Source organism: Dermochelys coriacea, chromosome 7 (genome assembly GCF_009764565.3).
Source record: "Dermochelys coriacea isolate rDerCor1 chromosome 7, rDerCor1.pri.v4, whole genome shotgun sequence".
Lineage (NCBI taxonomy): Eukaryota > Metazoa > Chordata > Testudines > Dermochelyidae > Dermochelys > Dermochelys coriacea.
The window spans coordinates 53,481,094-53,503,624 of NC_050074.1; the positions used below are offsets into that span (position 1 = coordinate 53,481,094).

The 22,531-nt window shown below is 45.0% G+C and overlaps 2 protein-coding genes across 3 annotated transcripts in view; both read left to right on the forward strand.

Moving 5' to 3' along the window:
* The first annotated feature begins 619 nt into the window (after positions 1-619).
* Positions 620-15,719, forward strand: EIF3F (eukaryotic translation initiation factor 3 subunit F). Its single transcript, XM_038410498.2, has 8 exons — positions 620-969; positions 1,216-1,286; positions 1,841-1,920; positions 2,802-2,939; positions 5,441-5,532; positions 7,832-7,968; positions 9,098-9,211; positions 15,302-15,719. Exons 1-8 carry the CDS (start codon positions 678-680, stop codon positions 15,377-15,379), a joined length of 1,002 nt encoding a protein of 333 aa, XP_038266426.1. The 5' UTR covers positions 620-677; the 3' UTR covers positions 15,380-15,719.
* A 6,238-nt stretch (positions 15,720-21,957) lies between these two features.
* The window catches only part of ANXA7 (annexin A7), a 78,030-nt gene continuing 77,456 nt past the window's right edge, over positions 21,958-22,531 (forward strand). Inside the window, exon 1 of one of the 2 annotated variants that reach the window (XM_043519163.1) lies at positions 21,958-22,123. The gene's annotated coding sequence lies outside the window, so the exon portion shown is untranslated. The remainder of the gene's footprint in view (positions 22,124-22,531) is intronic. The other variant, XM_043519164.1, reaches the window with a different exon arrangement.

Consider the following 22,531-nt stretch of genomic DNA (forward strand, 5'->3'; position numbering starts at 1 on the left):
AGACTTCAGATGAGCTGGAGCAAGTCACCTAGGCCCCACTCCTCAGAGGCCTTTAGGCTCCAAACATCCATTGACATGAGCAACTGTTGAAGGTCTGTGCCTCCTTCTCTCTACCCTTGGCTGCAGGATGGCGACATGAGGAGGACGGCAGACAGATGGCCATCCCCACCTCACAGGGGAGATACAGTCAGAAGACGGTCAGGCACTTGTTACCATGGTCATGGGCCCATTTGAACACATTGTGTGGTCACTGTACCATGCCAGTGACAGCGGTGGGGTGGGGTCACCAAGGGAGGCTGCCTCCAGAGGCTCCCTCCCCCCAACTGGAGAGACCCTTGGCCCTATGCCCTCCCAGGCCAGCATCAGGTACAGCCATCGCCAAGCCAATAGAGGAGCTTCTGGATGCTGAATGGGTGGGTCACCTCTAGCCAATGGGAAAGCTTGTGGACACTCTCGGGGCGGGAACAATAGTCAATTTCAGCCAATGATGAAGTGACCTACTTTCGTTCTCACCCACTCCGCGAGCTCGGTCTTCCCCTGCGCTCTCCCGGTTGGTTACCAGGCGAAGGAGGCGGGCTGTACTCATCTTCCATCCAATGAGAAGGCAAGGTTTGTAACAGGTGCCTGGTTCAGCCTATTATTGCTGGCGTGGGTGGGCTTGCTCCTTTCTTTGCAAAATGGCGGCGGTAGCTCAGGTCCCGTCCCCGTCCCCTGCTCCTGCTCCTGTCGCTGTCCCGGCAGCCCCCAGCCCAGCAGCCGCACCGCCAGTGGTGGCGACCCCAGCGGGAGGCGCAGCGCCGCCTGTGCCTCCCACTACAGCGGCCTCGGGCCCGCCGGTCCCGGCGGCGCTGCCTGGCCCCTTCCCCGGCGGCCGCGTGGTTCGGCTGCACCCGGTCATCCTGGCCTCCATCGTGGACAGCTTCGAGCGGCGGAACGAGGGCGCGGCCCGGGTCATTGGGACCCTGCTGGGTAAGAGCCCCCGGGGTGAGCGGGGCCCGGCTCTCTCTCCCCGCCTCCGGTCCCCCGGGGTCAGCGGAGCCTGGAGCAGGCTGCCCCTGGCTAGTCCAGGCCCCCTCCCCCTCCCTCGCCTGGGTTCCACCTTGGCCCTCGCTGTAAGGGGAGCCTGAGCTTCGCACTTGTGTGGCGTCTCGGGGAAGAGCCTGGAGTGCTTGAGCCGCCCAGCATCTCCCCTCAGTCTCTCTCTCTGCTCTGCAGGCACTGTGGACAAGCTCTCAGTGGAAGTCACCAATTGCTTCTCGGTCCCACACAACGAGTCCGAAGATGAGGTGGGTGATGGTCTCGGCCTCTGCTCCCTGAGTGTGTCCATCCTAGCACAGAGGATAGTTGGGAGACTAAATGGCATGACAGTGAAGCACTCTGAAGTACTCGGGTGGAAGATGCTGAGAGCCAAGTGAGCTAGCCCACTAACAATCAGGATAGCTGTATGAGTGAGAACAATCTCATCATGCTAACGTTTGCGCTCCTTTCCTGCATGTTTCACCTTTTGCCTTTGGTATTCTGGAAGTCCTGGATCTGTCTGAGTCTCTGTTAGCACATTCGGCTCTAGAATTCACTACCCTTTGAGTGAGGTGTGATTAGAAGAGTCTACACATGATGTATGTTGGCAGGGTCTTTTGGTGAAATACGCCCACGTTGTCCTAGTGTATGGAGGGCAATGAAACGGTACTTCTGCTTGCAGTGGGCTGGTAACTACTAAGGGAAAATTCTTCTGAGTTCTAATTGACAACAAGAACCTTCCATTTCTCTGCCTGCTGCTAGAATTTAAATTTTAAGCACTCCTGCAGTTGATTGCCTCATGCTGCTTTGTTGTGGTTTTCAGGTGGCTGTTGATATGGAATTTGCTAAGAATATGTATGAGCTTCACAAGAAGGTTTCCCCTAGTGAAATCATTTTGGGGTGGTAAGTCATCTTCTCCACTGCAAACATGTGACCTGTGCTTAGCAGTTATGTGGCCCCATTATGCACCTTGAAATATTATACACTGCATTATAGATTTTGAATAAGCAGCATAATTTGCTGAAGTAATAGCTGGGGATATAGAATATAAACATCAAGAAATGGGATGTATTTTTTAAGGTGAGACTAGGTATCATGGGAAGGAAATAAAGTGTATGTAGTGGGGCAATATTTTCTGATACTGGAGTCTTCTCCCAAGAGATTGTTGGAAAATCAGGTGAAGTGATGTAGGGAACTGCACTTCATAGACCTCTTGGGGTGGAGTGTGGAGAACCTCATTAGGTCTCTTGAGGTTCTGTGCATCAGCTTTGTTTTATTCCTGAAGAAATAAATGCAAACCCTGACTCCTCTTTCCCTTCAGAAGGCTGTTGTGGAGGCCAAGAGTTTATATACTTCAGTGAGGTCCAAGCTGTAATGAATTTAAGTTAATTATGTTTCAAAGATATTAACTGCAGGACAGTTAAAGCAGCTGGATTAATATAGTCCTGTATTTTTAGCTCTGATGGTCAGTTCATAGAGGAATTGGGTTGTAGCTCTTTACCTAAGAGCTTGTTTTCCTATAATGTGCTTTATATCACTTTTAATCAGAGAGCAGTTCAAAGCTTAATAAGTGCATCAAAATTCATGTGTCTGATTTGCGAAGTGCAATGATGTCCTGAGCAGATAGTACTCAAACTTTTTTCCTTCACATCCACATACAAATTGATCATGTGTTCAGAGCAGAGTTGTGTGCACATCATTGCTCAATGGCAAATATCCCAGTATGTCTGAAATGTGAAGTGTTGGATGCCCAGGTCTCATGTTCTTATGTTGTGTTTTCTAAGGTATGCTACGGGCCATGACATTACAGAGCACTCTGTCCTGATCCATGAGTATTATAGTCGGGAAGCACACAATCCAATCCACCTCACTGTGGACACCAGTCTCCAGAATGGGCGCATGAGCATTAAAGCCTATGTCAGGTATTTTGGGGAGATGGATCACACTTGGGAAAGAGGATCTCCAATGGGATTATCAAAAAGGGATAGAATAGGGTAGGGAGGGATTTAATTAATTGATTGTCCTAATTAGGGCAATGCTGTCTACTGGCTAGAACAGAGGCTGTGAACCCAGGTCTCTTGATTCTATTCCCAGCTGTGTCTTTGACTGTGGTGCTGTGCTCAAGTGACTTAATCTCTGAGATTCTGTTTCCCCATCTATACAATTGTATTAGTACTTGCCACAGTTAACAGGAGTGTTGAGACTTAATAAAGTTTTGAGAATGGCTTGACCTCCACAGATGAATGGTTAGTATGAATGTCACTTCTGTAATTTCCTTTTGATTATCTGAATGCTTGACTTTCCCCATTGAAAACTATATATATAAACTAGGGGGACAAGTGTAATTGTATTGTAATTGAATTCCTCTGGACCAACAACTGTGTCACAACTATTACAGCTCCCCACAAGTGTGAATGCGGTTCTTTGTGAGAATGAGTAACCTGCTCAGTTTCTTCTGTTACAGTGTAGGGGAGGCAAACCAGATAAAGGGTTACTGTCTCCTTCTTTGAATAGGTTTCAGAGTAGCTGCCGTGTTAGTCTATATCTGCAAAAAGAAAAGGAGTACTTGTGGCACCTTAGAGACTAATTTATTTGAGCATAAGCTTTTGTGAGCTACAGCTCACTTCATCGGATGCATGCAATGGAAAATACAGTGGGGAGATTTTATATACACAGAGAACATGAAACAATGGGTGTTACCATCACTCATCACAGTGTGTATGGTAACACCCATTGTTTCATGTTCTCTGTGTATATAAAATCTCCCCACCGTATTTTCCATTGCATGCATCCGATGAAGTGAGCTGTAGCTCACAAAAGCTTATGCTCAAATAAATTAGTCTCTAAAGTGCCACAAGTACTCCTTTTCTTTCTTTCGAATAGGTTTATCTGCAGAGCAGAGAAATGTCCTCTAGTCCGTCCCCTTGTGCTGAGGCAGGACCACGAATACCTAGATCTGTGGTTCTCAAACTGTGGGTGAGGACCCCAAAGTGGGTTAAGACCCCATTTTAATGGGGTCGCCAGAGCTGGTGTTTAGACTTGGTCAGACTTGCCCAAGCCCTGACACTTGGGGCTGAAGTTGAAGCCTGAGCCGCCAAAGCCCAAAGACTTCAACCCTGGGTGGCAGGGCTCAGGTTACAGGCCCCTGCTGAGGGCTGAAGCCCTTGGGCTTTTAGGCTCTTTCTCTCCTACACCCCACCTGAGCTCAGGATGGTGGGACTTGGACTTTGCCTGTCCCCCAGTTGGGGCAGCAGGGTTCAGGCTTCAGTCCCCCTTCCTAGGGTCGTGGGTTTTTTTTGTTGTTGTCAGAAGGGGCTCATGGTGCAATGAAGTTTGAGAATCCTTGACCTAGATCATCCAATTATGAGGATTCCACAGCCTCCCTTGGAAGACTATTCCAATACTTAACTATCCCAATAGTTAGAAATGTTTTCCTAATCTCTAATCTAACTCTCCCTTGCTGCAGATTAAGCGTATTACTACTTGTCCTACCTTCAGTGGACATGGAGAATGATCACAGACTTTAACATATCTGAAGACTTATCAGGTTCTTCTCCTCCCCCATCCCCCCCAGTTGTCTTTTTCTCAGGACTAATCATGCCCAGTTTTTTAAGCTTTCCTCATAGGTCAAGATATCTAAACCTTTGATCATTTTTGTTGCTCTTCTCTGGACTTTCCAGTTTATCCATATCTTAAAGTGTGGAACCCAAAACTGGCTGCAGTACTCCTGCTGAGGCAGGGTATGGCAGAACAGTTATCTACCATGTCTTGCATAAGACACTCCTGTTAATACACCCCAGAATATTAGCCTTTTTCACAACTGTATTGCATTGTGGCTCATACTGAGTTTATGCTTCACTATCCTTTTCTGCGGTACAATCTAGCCAGTTTCCCATTTTGTATTTGTGCGTTTGATTTTTCCATCCTAAGTGAAGTACTTTGCACTTGTCTTTATTGATTTTCATTATGGTCCAGTTTATCAAGATCCTTTTGAATTCTAATTCTGTCTTCCAAAGTGCTTGCAATCCCTCACAGTTTGGTGTCATTTGCAAATTTTATATGTAAATTCTCCAATTCATTATCCAAGTCAGGAATGAAAATATTATGCAGTACTAGGCCAGGACTGACCCCTGCAGAACCCTGCTAGACATGCACTTCCAGTTTGACAGTGAATCATTGATAATTACTCTTTTGAATATGGTTTTTCAACCAGTTGTGCACCCATTTGAAAGTCATTTCATCTAGATCACATTTCCCTTTATTCATTGTTGGAATGTCATATCATGTCTACTGCTGCTCCCTAATCCAGTAGACCAGTAACCCTGTCAAAGAAGGAAGTGAAATTGGTTTGGTATTACTTGTTGTTGACACATCTATGTTGGCTATTACTTATGCTATGTTATGTAAATCTTGTCTTTTCTAGTGCTCCAATGGGGGTCCCTGGTAAGACCATGGGGGTGATGTTCACACCTCTGACAGTGAAGTATGTTTACTATGACACTGAGCGGATAGGAGGTAAGATGGCTTGTTGTTCTTGTTGGTTCTAACCAGATATTTGGGTGCTTGATTTGTGTGTCTGGGGATCACAGGGATCTGCATCCCTAGCTTGCGTACCTGAGTGCTGCTTACAGAAGTCGTTGCCTTAGTGCTGAGTGCCTCATCTTCTTTGTTTCCCTGCCCCCCATATTAGGGGATTTCTTGTTGCTGTTCAGTGCTGATGAAATGGTGCTATCAGACAGGATGCTGGGGATTGGTGAAAGTCGAAGTGGGCCAGCATTTTGGGGGCAGAGTGGCACAGATGTAGGAGTTGTGGAGTGGATGCAGAGCAATGAGCTGTGGGGTAAAATGGAGGATTGTGACTGGATTAGAAAGTGGAATCTGGGAGGGTGGAGAAGAGAAACAACCAAGTACCAAAAGGTCAGGCCACAAAACCAGTGGAAAGAAGCAAAGGGATTATAGACAAAACTGGAGAGACGAAGAGAAAGATGTCTGTTCCTAACATTAAAGACACTGGGAGCTCTCGTCTTCGGGTCAGTAGTGGCCTTTTCTTTCAGAAGACCGTCATCTTTGATAACACGTATGCCTAGTACTTAGTATGTTTCATGTGACTTTTTCAATCAGAATTGACATGAGACAACAGGGAACTCCTGAGATTGTATATCGGAGTTTGGAGAATTATTTTATCTATTTGACAGCACTCTGGGTAGTCCAGAGGTCTGCAAACTATGGGATGCAGAGGAACGTTTGGGGGGGCCTGGCTGGGGACCAAGCCAGCTCCCATGGTGGGTGGGGACGGAGCACCACCCAGCTCCGTTGCCACCCTCGGAACCCTGGCTGCCAGCCCTGGCTTTGTCGCCGCAGCCCAGCAATGGGGGGACGGGGGCATGGACAGAGGTAAGGGGGCGTGCAACATAAAAAGATTGGGGGACCACTGGTGTAATCGGTTTCCAATTTGAGTGTCTCCCAGCAACTTGGGAGAGAGAAACATACAGAACCAGAAAACGTGATTAAAACCATTAAAAAAGGAGCATTGCTTTTAACTCTAAGAACTCGATTTCAAATTATTAGCGTCCCTTAAACTGCCCCTACTAAAGTGAGACTGCATATATCATGAGGCCAATTTACAAATTTCTGATTACTGGATGTGAAAATGAGTCAGGGACAAGTTGAAGATGTCATTGGGACTTCTTGGAGTGTATGAGCTGCACAGTGAGGCTGTAACTGTACTTGGTGCCAGGCGGGCAGTATTGTCATTGCTTCGACCTGGGGAAAGAAGGCTGAGCAAAATGGCTGGAATCCCTCATTCTTTTTCAGATCAAATAGTAATCTGATGCTTAAGATGGAGGCCAAAACTTTCAAGCTTGGGTGCCTACAGTTTCATGTTTAGCCATTAAAGTGCTCTGATTCTTAGATGTTCTGAGCACCTGCATTCTCCATTAAGGTCAATGGAACGTGTGCCTGTGTCCTCCATTGCTCCCCCATGTAGCTAATATATTACTACTGGGGGAATTCTGCACCAAAAAAAAAAATTCTGCGCACAATATTTTAAAATTTTGCAGATTTTATTTGTCAAAAAAGTTACGTAATCACGCCAGTTTTAATTATTTTGGTGATTTATTTAAAAATACCTGTCAGCAATAATGTCTGAGAATACAGACACACAAATTCCCTATGGGGTAGAGAGTTTAAAAAACCAAAAAAACCAAAAAAAAACCATATGACAATCCAGTTCCTGTTTCTCTGCCCCCTCCTCCCCACAGCCCAGCTGGGGGGGATGGACACCCACAGCCTTTACCTCCTAGAACCCAGCCATGTGCCCCCCACAAGCCATACATCTGAATCTCCTGCCCAGATTCCAACCCCCTATCCCTCAGAGCCCAGGGATCCAGAGGGGGAGAGCTTGATGCTCAATGCCAGGTTTGTATGGAGTTTCTTGTGCACTGTAGCCACCTTTCCTCAGAGCATGCTGGGAACTGCAATTGCCTGGATCCCTCTAGCGCTCTCACCATCCCCCTGGCAGTATCTTCTATGTGCAAGTTGGGCTCTGCCATGTCCAGCAGCCCCTAGTGGCAGCCAGCAGCACTGCAGTCCATCTCTGAAGGAAGGGAAAGGAAATTCTGCAAAAAAGCACTAATTTCTGCAAAAATCTGCATTGCACAGTGGCGCAGGAGTGGCCAGCATTACATTGGTAGTGAAGGCAGCACTGGAAAAGCATTTCCTGTTTTGCTGCAGCAGATGTCATCCTAGAAATCTCTGGGGAGTGGTTGAAGCTGACCTTGTGACAGCCAGTTTCTTAGCGTCTCTCTTCTTGCAGTTGATCTCATCATGAAAACCTGTTTGAGTCCCAGTCGAGTGATTGGCTTGTCCAGTGATTTGCAGCAGGTTGGAGCAGCGTCAGCCCGGATCCAGGATACCCTGAGCACAGTGCTGCAGTATGCAGAGGATGTGCTGGTAAGACTTATGTCTGTGAGATGCTGTGGCCAAAAGAGCTAATGTGATTCTGGGATGCATAAACGGGAATCTTGAGTAGGAGTAGATGGTTATTTTACCTCTGTATTTGGCACTGATGCGATGGCTGTTGGAATACTATGTCTAGATCTGGTGCCTACAATTCAAGAAGGATGTTGATAAATTGGGGAATCTTTAGAAAAGAGCCTAGAGAATGATTAAAGGATTAGAAAACATACCTTGTAGTGATAACTTCCCTTTGTTAAGCTAAATAAATTGAGCTGCTTAAGTCTAAGGGGTGATTTGATTAATTTATAAATACCTACATTAGAACAAACATTTAATAATGGGCTCTTCCATTTAGCTGAGAGAGCTGTAATGCAATATAACAGCTGGAAGTTGAAGCTAGATAAATTCATACCAGAAATAAGGCATAAATTTTAACAGTGAGCAACCATTGGAACAGTTTACCAAGGGTCATAATGGATTCTCCATCACTAACCATTTTTAAATCAAGTTTGGATGTTTGTATAAAAGATCTGCTCTAGGAATTATTTGGGGGAAGTTCTATGGCCTGTGTTACACAAGAGATCAGACCAGATGATCACAAAGAATCTATGAATCTATTCCAGCTCATACAGGAGAGGGCGAGAGCTTTCCCCTGAGATGGGATATTAGATGGATGGGATCTGAGTTACCCAGGAAAGAATTTTCTGTAGTATCTGGCTGGTGAATCTTGCCCATATGCTCAGGGTTTAGCTCATCGCCATATTTGGGGTTGGGAAGGAATTTTCCTCCAGGGCAGATTGGAGAGGCCCTGGAGGTTTTTCGCCTTCTGTAGCATGGGGCATGGTTGACTTGAGGGAGGCTTCTCTGCTCCTTGAAGTCTTTAAACCACAATTTGAGGACTTCAATAACTCAGACATAGGTGAGGTTTTTCGTAGGAGTGGTTGGGTAAGATTCTGTGGCCTGCGTTGTGCAGGGGGTCGGACTAGATGATCAGAATGGTCCCTTCTGACCTTAGTATCTATGAATCTATGAATTTCCCTGCATTTGTGTCAGCTCTTCCTGTTCTGTGCAGTAGGTTTGTTGTATCTTGCTCATTGTCAAATGTCTTTATTTTTATGGTTAGTCTGGTAAAGTGGCTGCTGACAATACTGTTGGGCGTTTCCTGATGGATCTTATTAACCAGGTGCCAAAGATTTCACCGGAGGACTTTGAGACAATGCTGAACAGCAATATCAACGTGAGTCCTGTTACTCAGTTCTTCTGGGTGTTCTTCATGAGGAATCTATCTGGGATCCAATGGGGATCCACAGCAATCTATTGCTTACCTGTCTCTGGATTGTGGAAGACAAGAGAGGTGTCTGCCCCTTTTTCCCATCTATCAGCTTGGCTTCACAATTAACACGTTACTGAAATAAAAAAAAAAAAAAGTCTGAAGGGAGCTATTCAGATCTGCCAGTACCCCCCAAAAGCTGAATAACAGTAGGAAGCATTAACCAAGCTTTCATAAGAACAGTCATACTGGGTCAGACCAAAAGTCCATCTAGCCCAGTATCCTGTCTTCTGACAGTGGCCAATGCCAGGTACCCCAGAGGGAATGAACAGAACAGGTAATTATCAAGTGATCCATCCCCTCTTGCCCATTCCCAGCTTCTGGCAAACAGGCTAAGGACACCATCCCTGCCCATCCTGGCTAAAGCCATTGATGGACCTATCTTCCATGAACCTTTTTCTTTTTTGAAACCTGTTATAGTCTTGGCCTTCAACGTCCTCTGGCAAGAAGTTCCACAGGTTGACTGTGCGTTGTGTGGAAAAAGTACTTCCTTTTGTTTGTTTTTAAACCTTCTTATTTTCATTTGATGACCCCTAGTTCTTGTGTTATGAGAAGGAGTAAATAACACTTCCTTATTTACTTTCTTCACACCAGTCATGACTTTATAGATCTGTTATATCCCCCCTTAGTTGTCTCTTTTCCAAGATGAAAAGTCCCCATTTTATTAATCTCTCCTCATATGGCAGCTGTTCCATAACCATAATAATTTTTGTCGCCCTTTTCTGAACTTTTTCCAATTCCAATACATCTTTTTTGAGATGGGGCAACCAGACCTGCACACAGTATTCAAGATATGGGCGTACCATGGATTTATATAGAGGCGATTTATTATATTTTCTGTCTTATTATCTATCCCTTTCTTAATGATTCCTAACATTCTGGTCACTTTTGTGACTGCCATTGCACATTGAGTGGACGTTTTCAGAGAACTATCCACAATAACTCCAAAATCTTTCTTGAGTGGTTACAGCTAATTTATACCCCATCATTTTATATGTATAGTTGGGATTGGTTTCCAGTGTGCATTACTTTGCATTTATCAACATTTGAATTTAATCTGCCATTTTGTTGCCCAGTCACCTAGTTTTGTGAGATCATTTTGTAGCTCTTCACAGTCTTCTTGGGACTTAACTATCTTGACAAAATTTGCAGATGATACAAAATTACTCGCCTCACTGTTTTCCCCTTTTTCAATATCATTTATGAATATGTTGAATAGAACTGGTCACAGTTGAGACCCTTGGGGGACCCCATTATTTACCTCTCTCCATTCTGAGAACTGGCCATTTATTCCTACTCTTTGTTTCCTATCTTTTAACCAGTTACCAGTCCATGAGAGAACCTTCCCTCTTATCCCATGACAGTGTAGTTTAAGAGCCTTTGGTGAGAGACCTTGTCAAAGGCATTCTGAAAATTGAAGTACACTATATCCACTGGATCCCCCTTGTCCACATGCTTGTTGACTCCCTCAAAATTTTCTAGTTTTAATCTTAAACCTTAACATTCAGTTAACACACTACAAATGATAGAACTATATAGAAATGAAAAGGAAATCCAGAAAAGAGATGTTGCCTGAAAAGTGTTGTAATGTTACCCAATCTTGAACTTGGTAAGGAACCGAGTCACTGTTCATAGGATCATGTAAGTAATAGTTCTGTACAGAAACCTTGGCATAAGAGGTTTCCCAAAGAGAGAGTGGTGATTTCCCCCACCCCGCCTCGCATTCAGGACATTGTTCATAGGTGTAAAATGGAGACCAGGTTGCAACACAGTCCTGAAAATTATCTTCTAGGTATGATATGTCAGTGACCAAAACAAAACCCCACCCTTTCTACCCACTCTCTTCATAAGAATATGAGAATAGCCATACTGGTTCAGACCAATGGTCCATCTAGCCTGGTATCCTGTCATCTGGTACCTGCCACTGTCAGAGGTTCAGAGGGAACGAACAGAAAAAGGCAATTATTGAATCATCCATCCCCTGTCGTTCAGGCCCAGCTTTTGGCAGTTGGATGTTTAGGGACATCCAGAGCATGGGGTTGCATATCGCTGACCATCTTGGCCAATAGCCATTGATGGACCTATTCTTGAGCATAACTGATTCTTTTTTGAACCTGGTAATAACTTTTGGCCTTCACGGCATCTGGCAATGAGTTCCACAGGTTGGCTGACTGCATTGTGTGAAGTACTTCGTTATGTATGTTTTTAAATCTGCTGCCTATTAATTTTCATTGTTCTTGTATTGTGTGAAAGGGTAAATAACTTATTCACTTTCTCCATACCAGTCACAATTTTATAGCCCTATATCAGATCTTCCCCCTCCCACCCCCTTAGTGATCTCTTTTAATTTTTCCTCATATGGAAGCTGTTCCATACCCCAATCATTTTTGTTACCCTTCTCTGTACATTGTCCAGTTCTAATGTACATTTTTTGAGATGGAGTAGCCTGAACTGCATGCAGTATTCAAGGTTTGGGCATACCATAGATCTATATACTAGTGTTAAAACACTTTGTCTCATTATTTCTCCCTTTCCTAATGATTCCTAACATTGTTAGCTTTTTTGACTGCTGCTGCACATTGAGTGGATGTTTTCAGAGAACTACCCATGATGACTCCAAGATCTTTCTTGAGTGATAACCGCTAATTTAGACCCCCATCATTTTGTATGTACGGTTAGGATTATGTTTTCCAGTGTTCATTACTTTGCACTTATCAACATTGAATTTCATCTGCCATTTTGTTGCCCAGTCACCCAGTTTTTTGAGATCCCTTTGTAACTCTTTACAGTCAGCTTTGGACTTAACTATCTTGAGTCATTTTGTATTGTCAGCAAAGTTTGCCACCTCACTGTTTAGCCCCTTTTCCAGAACACTTATGAATACATTGAATAGCACTTGTCCCGGTACAGAACATTCAGGGACCCTGTTAGTCACCTATTTTCATTGTGAAAACTGACCATTTATTCCTACACTTTGTTTCATCTTTTAATGAGTTACTGATCTGAGAGAACTTTCTCTCATCCTATAACTCCTTACTTAACAGCCTTTGCTGAGGAACTGTGTCAAAGGCTTTCTGATAGTACAAGTACACTATATCAACTGGATCGCCCATGTCAACATGTTTGTTGACCCCCTCAATGAATTCTAATAGATTGGTGAGGCATGGTTTCCCTTTACAAAAGCAGTGTTGACTCTTTTCCCCAACATATTGTGGTATTCTCTCTCTTATTCTGTTCTTTACTATAATTTCAACCAATTTGCCTGGTCTTAAAGTTAGGCACCTATGGAGCCTTTTCTAAAAATCAGCATTGCATTAGTTTTCCTCCACTCATCTGGTTCAAAGGGTGATTGAAGCAATAGGTTACATACCACAGTTAGTAATTCTCCAATATCATATTTGAGTTCCTTCTGAACTCTTGGGTGAATGCCATCTGGTTCTGGTGATATATCACTGTTCAATGTATTACTTTATTCCAAAACCACCTTTGACACGTCCATCTGGGACAGTTCATCAGATTTGTTCCCTACAAAGAATAGTTCGTGTGGGAATCTCCCTCACATCTTCTGCAGTGAAGACGGATGCAAAGAATTCATTTAGCTTCTCTGTGATTGATCCTTTAGCCCCTCAATTGTCCAGTAGCTCCACTGATTGTTTGCCAGGCTTCCTATTTCTGATGTACTTGCAATTTTTTTTTCTGTTGGTCTTTCGCTAGTTGCTTTTCAGATTCTTTTTTGGTCTGTCGTATAATCCTTTTAAACTTGCCAGAGTTTATGCCCCTTCCTTTTTTCCTCAGTAATATTTGACTTTCATTTTTAAAGGATGTCTTTTGGTCTCTAACTGCCTCTTTTGCTCTTGTTAAGCCATTGTGGCATTTTTTTGGTCCTCTTGCTGTGTTTTTTTTATTTGGGGTATACAATTAGTTTGAGCATCTATTTATATTCTTAAGTAGTTTCTATGCAACTTGCAGGCATTTCAGTCTTGTGACTGTTCCTTTTGATTTCTGTTTAACTAGCTTTATCATTTTTGTTTAGTTCCTCTTTTTGAAGTTAAATGCTACCACAGTGGGTTTCTTTGGAATTTTTTTTCCCCGACAGGGATGTTAAATTTAATTGCATTGTGGTTGCTATTGCTGAAAGGTTCAGTTGTGTTCAACTCCTGGACCAGACCCTGTTCTCCACTTGGGACTAAATCAAGAATTGCCTCTCCCCTTGTGGGTTCCAGGACTAGCTGCTCCAAGAAGCAATCACTAATGTGTCTAGAAATTTTATCTTTGCATCCCATCCTGAGATGACATATCCAGTCAATGTGGGGAGAGTTGATATCCCCCATTATTTCTATCTTCATAGTGTCTCTAATCTCCCTGAGCATTTCAGTCACCTATACCCTTCTGCTCAGGTGGTTGGTAATATATTCCTGCTACTGAACTCTTTATTGTTCAAGTGTGGAATTTCTAGCCATCTAGAGAGACTGGCATTTCTATCTACATCGTAGGAAATGTGGTCCTTTCCCAGTCTCCAACAGTCACATTCTTCATGGATGAGTATCTGATGTGAACAAGGATTCTTAGTAACTTGTCAGGTTAGGCTGAGGGAATGAACCTCATAAAGAGAGGGCCAAAAAAAGGCAAAACCAGGCTGGTGACTAGAGAAACTGTTTTTAACTAGTAACCAAAAATTGGAAATAGGAGGGCAAAGCTATCTGGGAGAGATGAGGGAACCTCTCAAGGCAGCCTTTTCAGTAATTAAAGGCAAAGGAATCCTTCTTAAACTTGCTAGGAATTGTGTGCATAACCTGAAAGCGCTGAGATTGTTTTGAGACATGAAACGTTTAGGACAACTGTGTAAATGGCAAGATCTTACTGCAGTCTGGACTTGAAAGATAACTGGCAACTGGAATAAAAGGTGATGCACCTAATATTTTTGTCTGGTAACCTTAGGGTTCACATTCTTTAAGGAGCTATTTCTGTGATGTGTACATTGCCCATGACAAACCTGCATCAGTACCACTTCATGCTATGAGCCCATCAGCTCTAACAAGCTAAGCTGAGTGTAGCCATTGCTTAGAGCACGGGACTGAGTTCTGTTCCCAGCTCATCTTCCTGTGATAAGTGGAGAGAATCACAATTTCTGTTCCTCAATTTTTCCAGCTATAAATTAGAACACCCAACTCTTAAGTGTAATGTTTGTAAGGCACTTTGAGACCCTCTGTAAAAGTGGCAAGTTTTATAAGCAGGATCAGGCTAGTTCAGTAGTTGGATGGGAGACATCCAGGGATCAGCTAGTTACTGCAGAAGGGGTGGTGTTGATTCAGTAGGAGCATTTTCTCAGAGTTGGTTTTGACCCAGTATCCCCCAAGCATTGCCTCGGGCTGCTGAATGTGCCATACCAACAAAGGCCCATATCACTTTCCCTAAGGATAAGGTTGTCGACCCCTGTGTTCTAGCTAAAATCAAATACTGGTAATTACATGGTCTCCCTTCATTTCTCCCTGCAATTTTGATTGAGTGGAGCATTCACTTCCGTCCTCATGTCCCAGTGTAGTGGTGGTGTGTGCTATTTGAACAACTGCTTCAATTCATTGCTAGATAAAGAGAATCACTTCTGTGTAAAGTGATTTGGGATTTCTAAAGATGAAAGTTTCTACTTCTGACTTGGATTGGGAATCAGGATGTATGGATTTATATTCCTGATTCTCTATGACTTTGTCTAAGTCACTTATCCACTATATGCCTTCTCTTCTCCATCTGTGAAATGGGGATAATGCTTGCAATGCTCTGAGGACTATAGATAAAAAGCACTGAAAGTTCTGAGTAGTATATGAATGCAATGTATTCCAAACTGGTGAATGAAGTGGAAACTAAGTTGTGGAGCCATCAGTGTCACTCTGAAGAATGGTGATTGGCAACTGCATTGTTTGTAAATTGCTTTAATGACACAAATTTGCATCTCTTTGATTCTCTTAATCAGTCTAATAGCTGTCCATTTCTCTTTCTCAGGACCTGCTGATGGTGACTTACTTGGCAAATCTCACTCAGTCACAGATTGCTCTCAATGAAAAACTTCTGAGCTTATGATGGACTCCCTGCCTTCTGTCACTTGAGAGCCTGAAGATACAGCAGAGCTACTCTTCCTACAATCTGTTCTGTTACTGAATTTAGTTGGACATTAATGTAATTGCCTAAATGATTCAGTATTCCCCCATATTCCTCTTGATTCCCATCTCCTCCCCAAAAAAACCTTCCACTGGTTCAGATATTGAATCAAAACTGGGTGTGAGCTCATTATTGAAAATGGAGTTGATGGCTACTCTTTAGTGCTCATGAGCTGCTGTCCTAGGTTACCCATTTATATAACAAACACAACTCCATTGTATTGTGAGGATTATTGATTCTAATTAAAGTTCCATTCCGCTGATAAGAGTGACTTTGCATCCATAGGTGTCCTCTTCCTCAATATGTGGTGATAGTATCTTTTTTTAAAAATAGTTTCCTCTCCTGAGATCAGTTATAGAGCACATAGGAGCACACACAGCTCTATAGAGTCCCTGTGGTAGAGGTGGGCAAACTATGGCCCGTGGGCCACATCTGGCCTGCGAGACCGTCCTGCCCAGCCCTTGAGCTCCTGGCCAGAGAGGCTAGCCCCCAGCCCCTTTCCTGCTCTTTCTCTTCCTCTCTTCCCCTGCCCTGGCAGCCTCAGCTTGCTGTGGTGGCAGGGCTGTGAGCTCCTGCTGGGCAGTGCAGTGGCATGGCTGCCAGTCCTCCTGTTCTGAGTAGCATGATAAGGGGGTGGGGAGCAGGGGGGTTGGATAAGGGACAGGGAGTGTCAGGGGACAGAGCAGGGGCAGTTGGATGGCACAGAGGTTCTGGGGGGGGGGGCAGTCGGGACAGGGAACAGGGGGTTGGATAGGCATGGGAATCCTCGAGAGCCTGTCGGATGGATAGGGGAAGACAGGGTAGCTGGGGGGGTTGGATAGGGGATGGGGGGGTCAGGGGACAAGGAGCAGGGGAGTTCTGAGGGGGGCAGTCAGGAAGTGGGAGGGGGTGGATAGGAGGCAGGGGCCATGCTGTTTGGGGAGGCACAACATTTCCTACCCAGCCCTCCATACATTTCAGAACCCTGATGTGGCCCTCAAGCCAAAAAGTTTGCCCACCCTTGGTGTAGACATTTTGGGCTTGGGTGGGAGCCCAGGGTCTAAGACCCTGCAGAGTGGGAGGATGCCAGAGCTCAGTCTGCAGCCCATGCCCAAACATCTACTCTGCAATTAAACAGCCCCTCTAGCCTGAGACAGCATGCACAAGCCAGCTTCCTGTTTGTAACTGCAGTGTATACATACCCTGAGACTCTCTGCCACTTCTTTTTGTAGTCTAGATGTACCCAGAAATGGGCTGTCAATATTTGAACTGCTATTCTCATAAATTCTGGCTTGATCAGAGCAGATCTTTCTGGCTACTGTGTTGATATGAAGATTCTCTGAGCACATGACAGTGAGCACCTGTTCCTCTGCAGGTATTTAACCATGCTGAAATGAGAACTAATTGTCATATCTAGTATCAACTGTATGTAATGATCTATTCCCCCTGTGTGCTTAGCAGAGGTTAGGGTGTGTGTAAAATAATCCACCTTCTGGCTGCCTGTGACCAGGTTCCTCCCAGGCATATATTCCAATGAGTCAACCTTTTCCAGAGCGACAGCTTGTGATTGAAGCAACCCCTTCTGTACAAACCAATATTAAAAGCATTTCTTAGCCTATTGTCTCTGCCAAGAGTTATGCACAGACTCTGCAATCTGCCATTCAGCAAGGGTGCAGGTGCTACTATCTGCTGTTTTAAATCCTTGAAATACAAGACTGCTTCTGAACATCTTTTTAGAGCCAGTGCACTGGGAAACTGAAAAAAGACTCTGGCATTGCTTTGTGTTCACACTAAAGATGGTCTGTACTAATTTATCAGAATTAGCAATTGCTGGATATCTTTAATATATAACAAGGAGTGAGTGTGTGTGTGTGTAATTGCAGGCGGGGAGGTGGTAATGAAATTCCCGCACTTTCTAGATGCTCAAAGCTTCTACAGCAGAAATGTGCAGCAGTATGCGTAGTAGGGCCATGCAAATTCTGTCTCGAGAACTGATGTTGATTACTTTTCTGTACTCTGTTCTACTGTAGTTCTTTTAGTGGTGCTTGACACAGTTGGTTATTCTAAGCAGAAGGTGCTCCCTGACTATTTGCTTAGTATATTGCTTATCAGATTTTTGCATGACTGCTGTGGAGTGGCCTTTTGCTACATAGCTCAAAGCAACTGTAGTGCTGATGACTGCTTGTGGGGGATTAGAATCAAAAATTGAGGAAAAATTTGCAGACTGGGCTACTTCTAGATGTGTGTGCATAAGCAAAGTAAAAATAGAGGCTCATGTTAAAACTTGCCTGTCTAGATGGCTGTACTTCAAAGGGTGAGACCAATTATAAAAACAGGCAAATAGTTGCAATGACATGTCATATTCTTAGCTGCCATCTAACTTGCTTAACAGAGGTGCCTAATCTGCTGGCACTATTAAGACAAGCATTATTTCTATTAAAAGTTTTACAAATTATAAAATGTTTCTCACATTGAGCATAAGCTAATGTAGGTTTGAATTAAAAAAACTAAAATATTTTCCTCAAATTCTAAAGTGAGAGTTTTACCAACTAAATTTGTATTTGGTATCTATCAAAAACTGCAGCTAAATGTCACAGTTCAAATTCTAGCAATATATCTGAGCAGGTATAGCTCTAGCTCCTGTGCAGAGCAGTCATATTGCAGCTATAACGCAAGGGAGATGTGGAATAACTTTGACCTACAAATGTGCAATGGGCCACGTGCACAAACCACACATCTCAATGAGCTGTCTGAAAAAACTAGTGTGCTTGTGATTAGACAATCATTGTTAGTGCTGAACATTGTGTGTGTGTGTGTGTGTGTGTGTGTGTGTGTGAAAGAACTTGACAACTGAAAAAAAACAATAAAAATATGAACAGTTGTATTTAATGTAAGCTTGAGCTGTGTCTTGACATGCTTGTCTAAATAGCACAGCAAAACCAGACCTGTTCCATGTATTGTGTACAAATAAAGGGTGAAGCTTTAATTTTTAGTGTGGCTCCACCCAGCAGACCAAGAGAGAGAATGGATGCAATCCACTACAAATCCTCTAGCTGCAGTTTGTTGTTCACTGGTGTTGTGGGAGGATTCGTAAGAACATGACTCAGTGGGTAGTGGCTCTCACTCTGCCACTAAACAAATACACTGTGTCCTTTCTACTTATCAGCTGAACTGAACTGGCTTCTCCTTAAACCCATGGATGGTTAACTTGATTTTAGCTAAGCTTGACTACCTGCATTTTAATTACTGTGCTCACAAGGTGGTGCAGCAAGGCGTTTTTATAGTAGATATTTTAGACTTAGTTCAGTGATACATGCTGCTGGCTTTTTGTACTTTGATCTGATGGTGCAAAGATGACCAGAATTGTTGCTGTTACAAAGTGGGGGAGAGTGGTTGACAGCAGTTGTACAGTGAAATTTAACATGTTAAAACCAAGCATGATTGCTGCCTCATCACTTACATTTTGTATTACACTTTGGGAAGACAATGAGGTGTAGGAGCTAGTGCACATGACTGGCAGCCAAGAGTCCTAGCATCTCTTCTTAGCTTTGCTATTGACTTGCTGGGTGGCCTTCATGTAAGCGCTGTGCTTTTGGTTTTCCCCCCTCTGATACATTGGGATAATCACCTTTTGTAAAATACTTTCAGAACTTCAGGTGAAGAGCACTACAAAAAGCACGAGTTATTTAGGTCCATATATATACAGCCCTCAATCCTCAAGCTGTAGCTCACGAAAGCTTATGCTCAAATAAATTTGTTAGTCTCTAAGGTGCCACAAGTACTCCTTTTCTTCTCTCAGAAGCAGGCAGTCAAAAAGATACGGTGAGTAAATAGACCCTCCAATGAGGGTAAACTTATTCTACGGTCTTGTTAGCATCTGCCAAATCTTCAGTTTTCTTTATACAATATGTATCCATGGCACTTTCCATCTTGCTTTGGTTATTGTTTTCTACAAAGCACCCACTGTTTGCTATGTAAACTCATCTCGGTGGAATTCCTATCCAGTCTAGTATCCTGTCTCTGATGGTGTCCAGTTCCATGTGATCCAGAGGAAGGGGTAAGAACCCTGCCATAGGTAGATATGGGATTGTTTGCCTCTCTTTCATTGTCTTCTCCTAATCTCTAATAACTAGAGACTGACTTGAAGCCCGGGAGCATGAGGCTTAATATCTTTTCCAGATTTTTGTTAGCATTAATTACTGTAATTCATGGAAGTATTATGACCTGTATTTATGCAGGAGGACAGACTAGATCAGAATGATTCCTTCTTAAAATCCATAATTCTAGATAGTTATGCATATAGGAGTCAATTCTTTTTTGAATCTGCACTCAAAGACATCCTGTGATGATGTGCAGGTAGCCTAGTTACAAGGTATGGAAAAAATATTTCCTTTTTATCCTTTTTACATGTCTGTAAAGCGCAAGGTCTCTGTCCTGTGGCGTTTACAGTCTAAATAGACAACAAATAGATGAAGGATGGAATGCAACAAAAGAACAAAGTGATCTGTTAAGTTTGAGGTAGCATTAGTTTATTTTTGTGTAGAAACTTTTAAAGATGTTTGTTTCCTTCATACTACTTTAGGAGCAGGATTTGGAGTTGATAATCCTCTTGGAAGAAGTGAGTTTGAAGGCTGTGGAAGTAGGTACAGACCTATTCAAGGAGGGGTTTCCAGGCAAATGGACTCACAGGAAGGAGGCACAGAGGCAAATGTACAAGCCATTCCTAAGCCTGTGCTGGTGAGAGAAGGGATGGCCACCGCTACCACCAGGGAAGGCTTGAATTAGTATTTTGATTCTTTACCTGCTGCCAGACACTTGCTCTGGTAATTTACCATGCGTGTGAGCTGAAAATAGGTAGAAGCAAGACTTTCTGCTGCACGTACTAAGTACTGCTAAGAGAAAAATAGCTTAGTGGCTGTGGTTGCATTTGGCTTTCCACTCAGATGGATTGTAGTGTGTTTTGTTTTTCTCAACAGGTGACTTAAATGTATTTACATGGCTGCCAAACAGCTAGGTTGTTTGTATTCCTCTTTATTTAATGTAACAGAGTAGCTAGTATGTTATAAAGGGTGGATCCCTACTAGACTAAACTTTGCTAGTTACTGTCCTTTAACTACGTATAATCAGTTGCAAGGTAAATGGGGTAGAATAAAAATATAGTAATCAAACTGTTCCTAGCATGACTTTAAAAGTGAGGGTAATTAGCATTGGAAAAATGTACTGAGGACTGTGGTAGATTCTCTATCACTGGTAATTCTTAAAATCAAGATTAGATTTTTTTTTTTTTTCAAGCTTTGCTCTAGTTCAAAAGGAATTATTTTGTGTAAGTTTTCTGGCCTGTGTTCTACAGGAGGTTAAACCAAATGACCACAACGGTCTCTTCTGGCCTTGAAATCTATGCTACAGGTTCACTAAACACTCCAAAAGGATTAAAAATAGAAGTAAAAAAAAACCACTATGTACACTTTGTACAGACGGCAAGCACTTGTAGATTATGAAAAATAGCTCATCAATAACTGATACTAGGAATGGTTTCTCTTTGATTTCTAACCTAAACCTAATTCAGGTTAGGTTTGACTACTGACCTGAACACATTTGATGTTTAACCACATTGTGGGCCAGACAAGATTTTGATTTTGGCTATACCGCTATAAAATTGGAGTAACTCCCTTAGCTTCAATGGAATTTCCCTTGATTTACGCCGAGGTAACTAATCGTCACAAGCTGCGCGGGTTCAGCTACGCTACCTGGTGGGCCATGATCACCCCCTACAGCAGGGCTGCTCGGCGCCCTACGCTCTGGAATAAACTTCAAGCGAGTCACGGGACATTCTTGTAAGACGAGACTCCGCCTTTCCTTTCTGGAGGCAGAAAGTCCTAGTTCCCCCCGGGCGCTGGGGCGCACTCTGCTCGCTGAGCGGCTAAGGAAACCTCAAATAAACTCGTTAGTCTCTCAGGTGGCCCGGTTCCTTTAACGAACCCTAGTCAGCTCAGCTAACTAAGCCCCCACGAGGCGCCTCTGCAGCGGAGACTCCAAGCGCATGTCGCGCTCACTAGCGTGTATCCGGCCCACACGGGCTGCCGCTTTGGGGGCGGTTCTCTCGGTCTGTATTTCCTAGGGGAAGGATGTCACATGCTACGGCCCCCACACACAGGGCCGTGCCCGGCCGAGCGTAGCTCCCAAGGCCAAGGGCGGGTAGAGGTGCCCGCCTCGTCTCCCGCAAGCTCCCTACCTGCCCTGGAAGGGATTAGCTAGAGCTGGGAGGCGTCTCCGGCCGGCGACCGGCTGCACTAGCCCCCGGGCAGGACCCCCGGCTGCCATGGAGGGGGTCTCTAGGGCCGCAGCGGCCCGGCCCCGGGGAGCGAGGCGGGGTGCCCAGCCCAAGCCCTAGCGACACCAGCCGCGCCTGGGCGGGAACTGAGGGCGCGGCGGGACGAACCCCGTTAAACCCCGTCGCCCTGTTTCGCGGCTCTACCCAGGTCAACAGCCGGAACCAGACCCCAGCCGGGCAGGGCTGACCGGACTCCCGCAGAGAGCGGCCCGCCTCCGCCTCCGCCTCCCGCGGCGCGGCCAGGAGCTGGCGCTGCCCTCGGGGCGGGTCCCGGGGAAGGGGCGGCGGCGGCGGCGGCGGCCCAGCGCTACAGGCTCCATTTTGCGGGCGCGGAAGGCGGCGAGTTGACGGCTCGGGTGAGTGGGAGCGCGGGGGCGGCACCGGCCCGGCGCCTCCCTCCCCGGCAGCGCTTCGGGGCTTTGCGTTCCCCGGGCAGGGACGCCACAGCGGCTCCCCGGAGTGGGCAGCCCCTGGCGTGTAACCCCCCCGTGGCCTAGGCCGCCCTGAGCTCTGGGGAGCCCCCTTGAAACGCGAGGGGTTTGGCGCCAGGCCAGCCCGGCGGGGCATGGGACGTTGTAGGGTCGCCAGCCCGGGCCCCTTTCCCTCTCCACACGGAGACGGGGCCGGCAGCTCAGTCCCGCCCGCCTCCTGCCTGCCCTCCGGGGGGGGAGATTCCCTCGCCCACCTGCCCTGAGCCGCGCAGGCCAGTGTGCAGCCCCGCACAGCCTGGGAGGGCGGCCCTGGGTTCCCACGCGGCTAGAATT

Excerpts from the sequence above, each read along its gene's own strand:
- EIF3F (XM_038410498.2), top strand. The coding sequence starts at position 678 with ATGGCGGCGGTAGCTCAGGTCCCGTCCCCGTCCCCTGCTCCTGCTCCT. Across the intron at positions 1,287-1,840 it reads ACAACGAGTCCGAAGATGAG|GTGGCTGTTGATATGGAATT; the intron begins GTGGGTGATGGT and ends TGTGGTTTTCAG. Across the intron at positions 1,921-2,801 it reads AGTGAAATCATTTTGGGGTG|GTATGCTACGGGCCATGACA; the intron begins GTAAGTCATCTT and ends GTGTTTTCTAAG.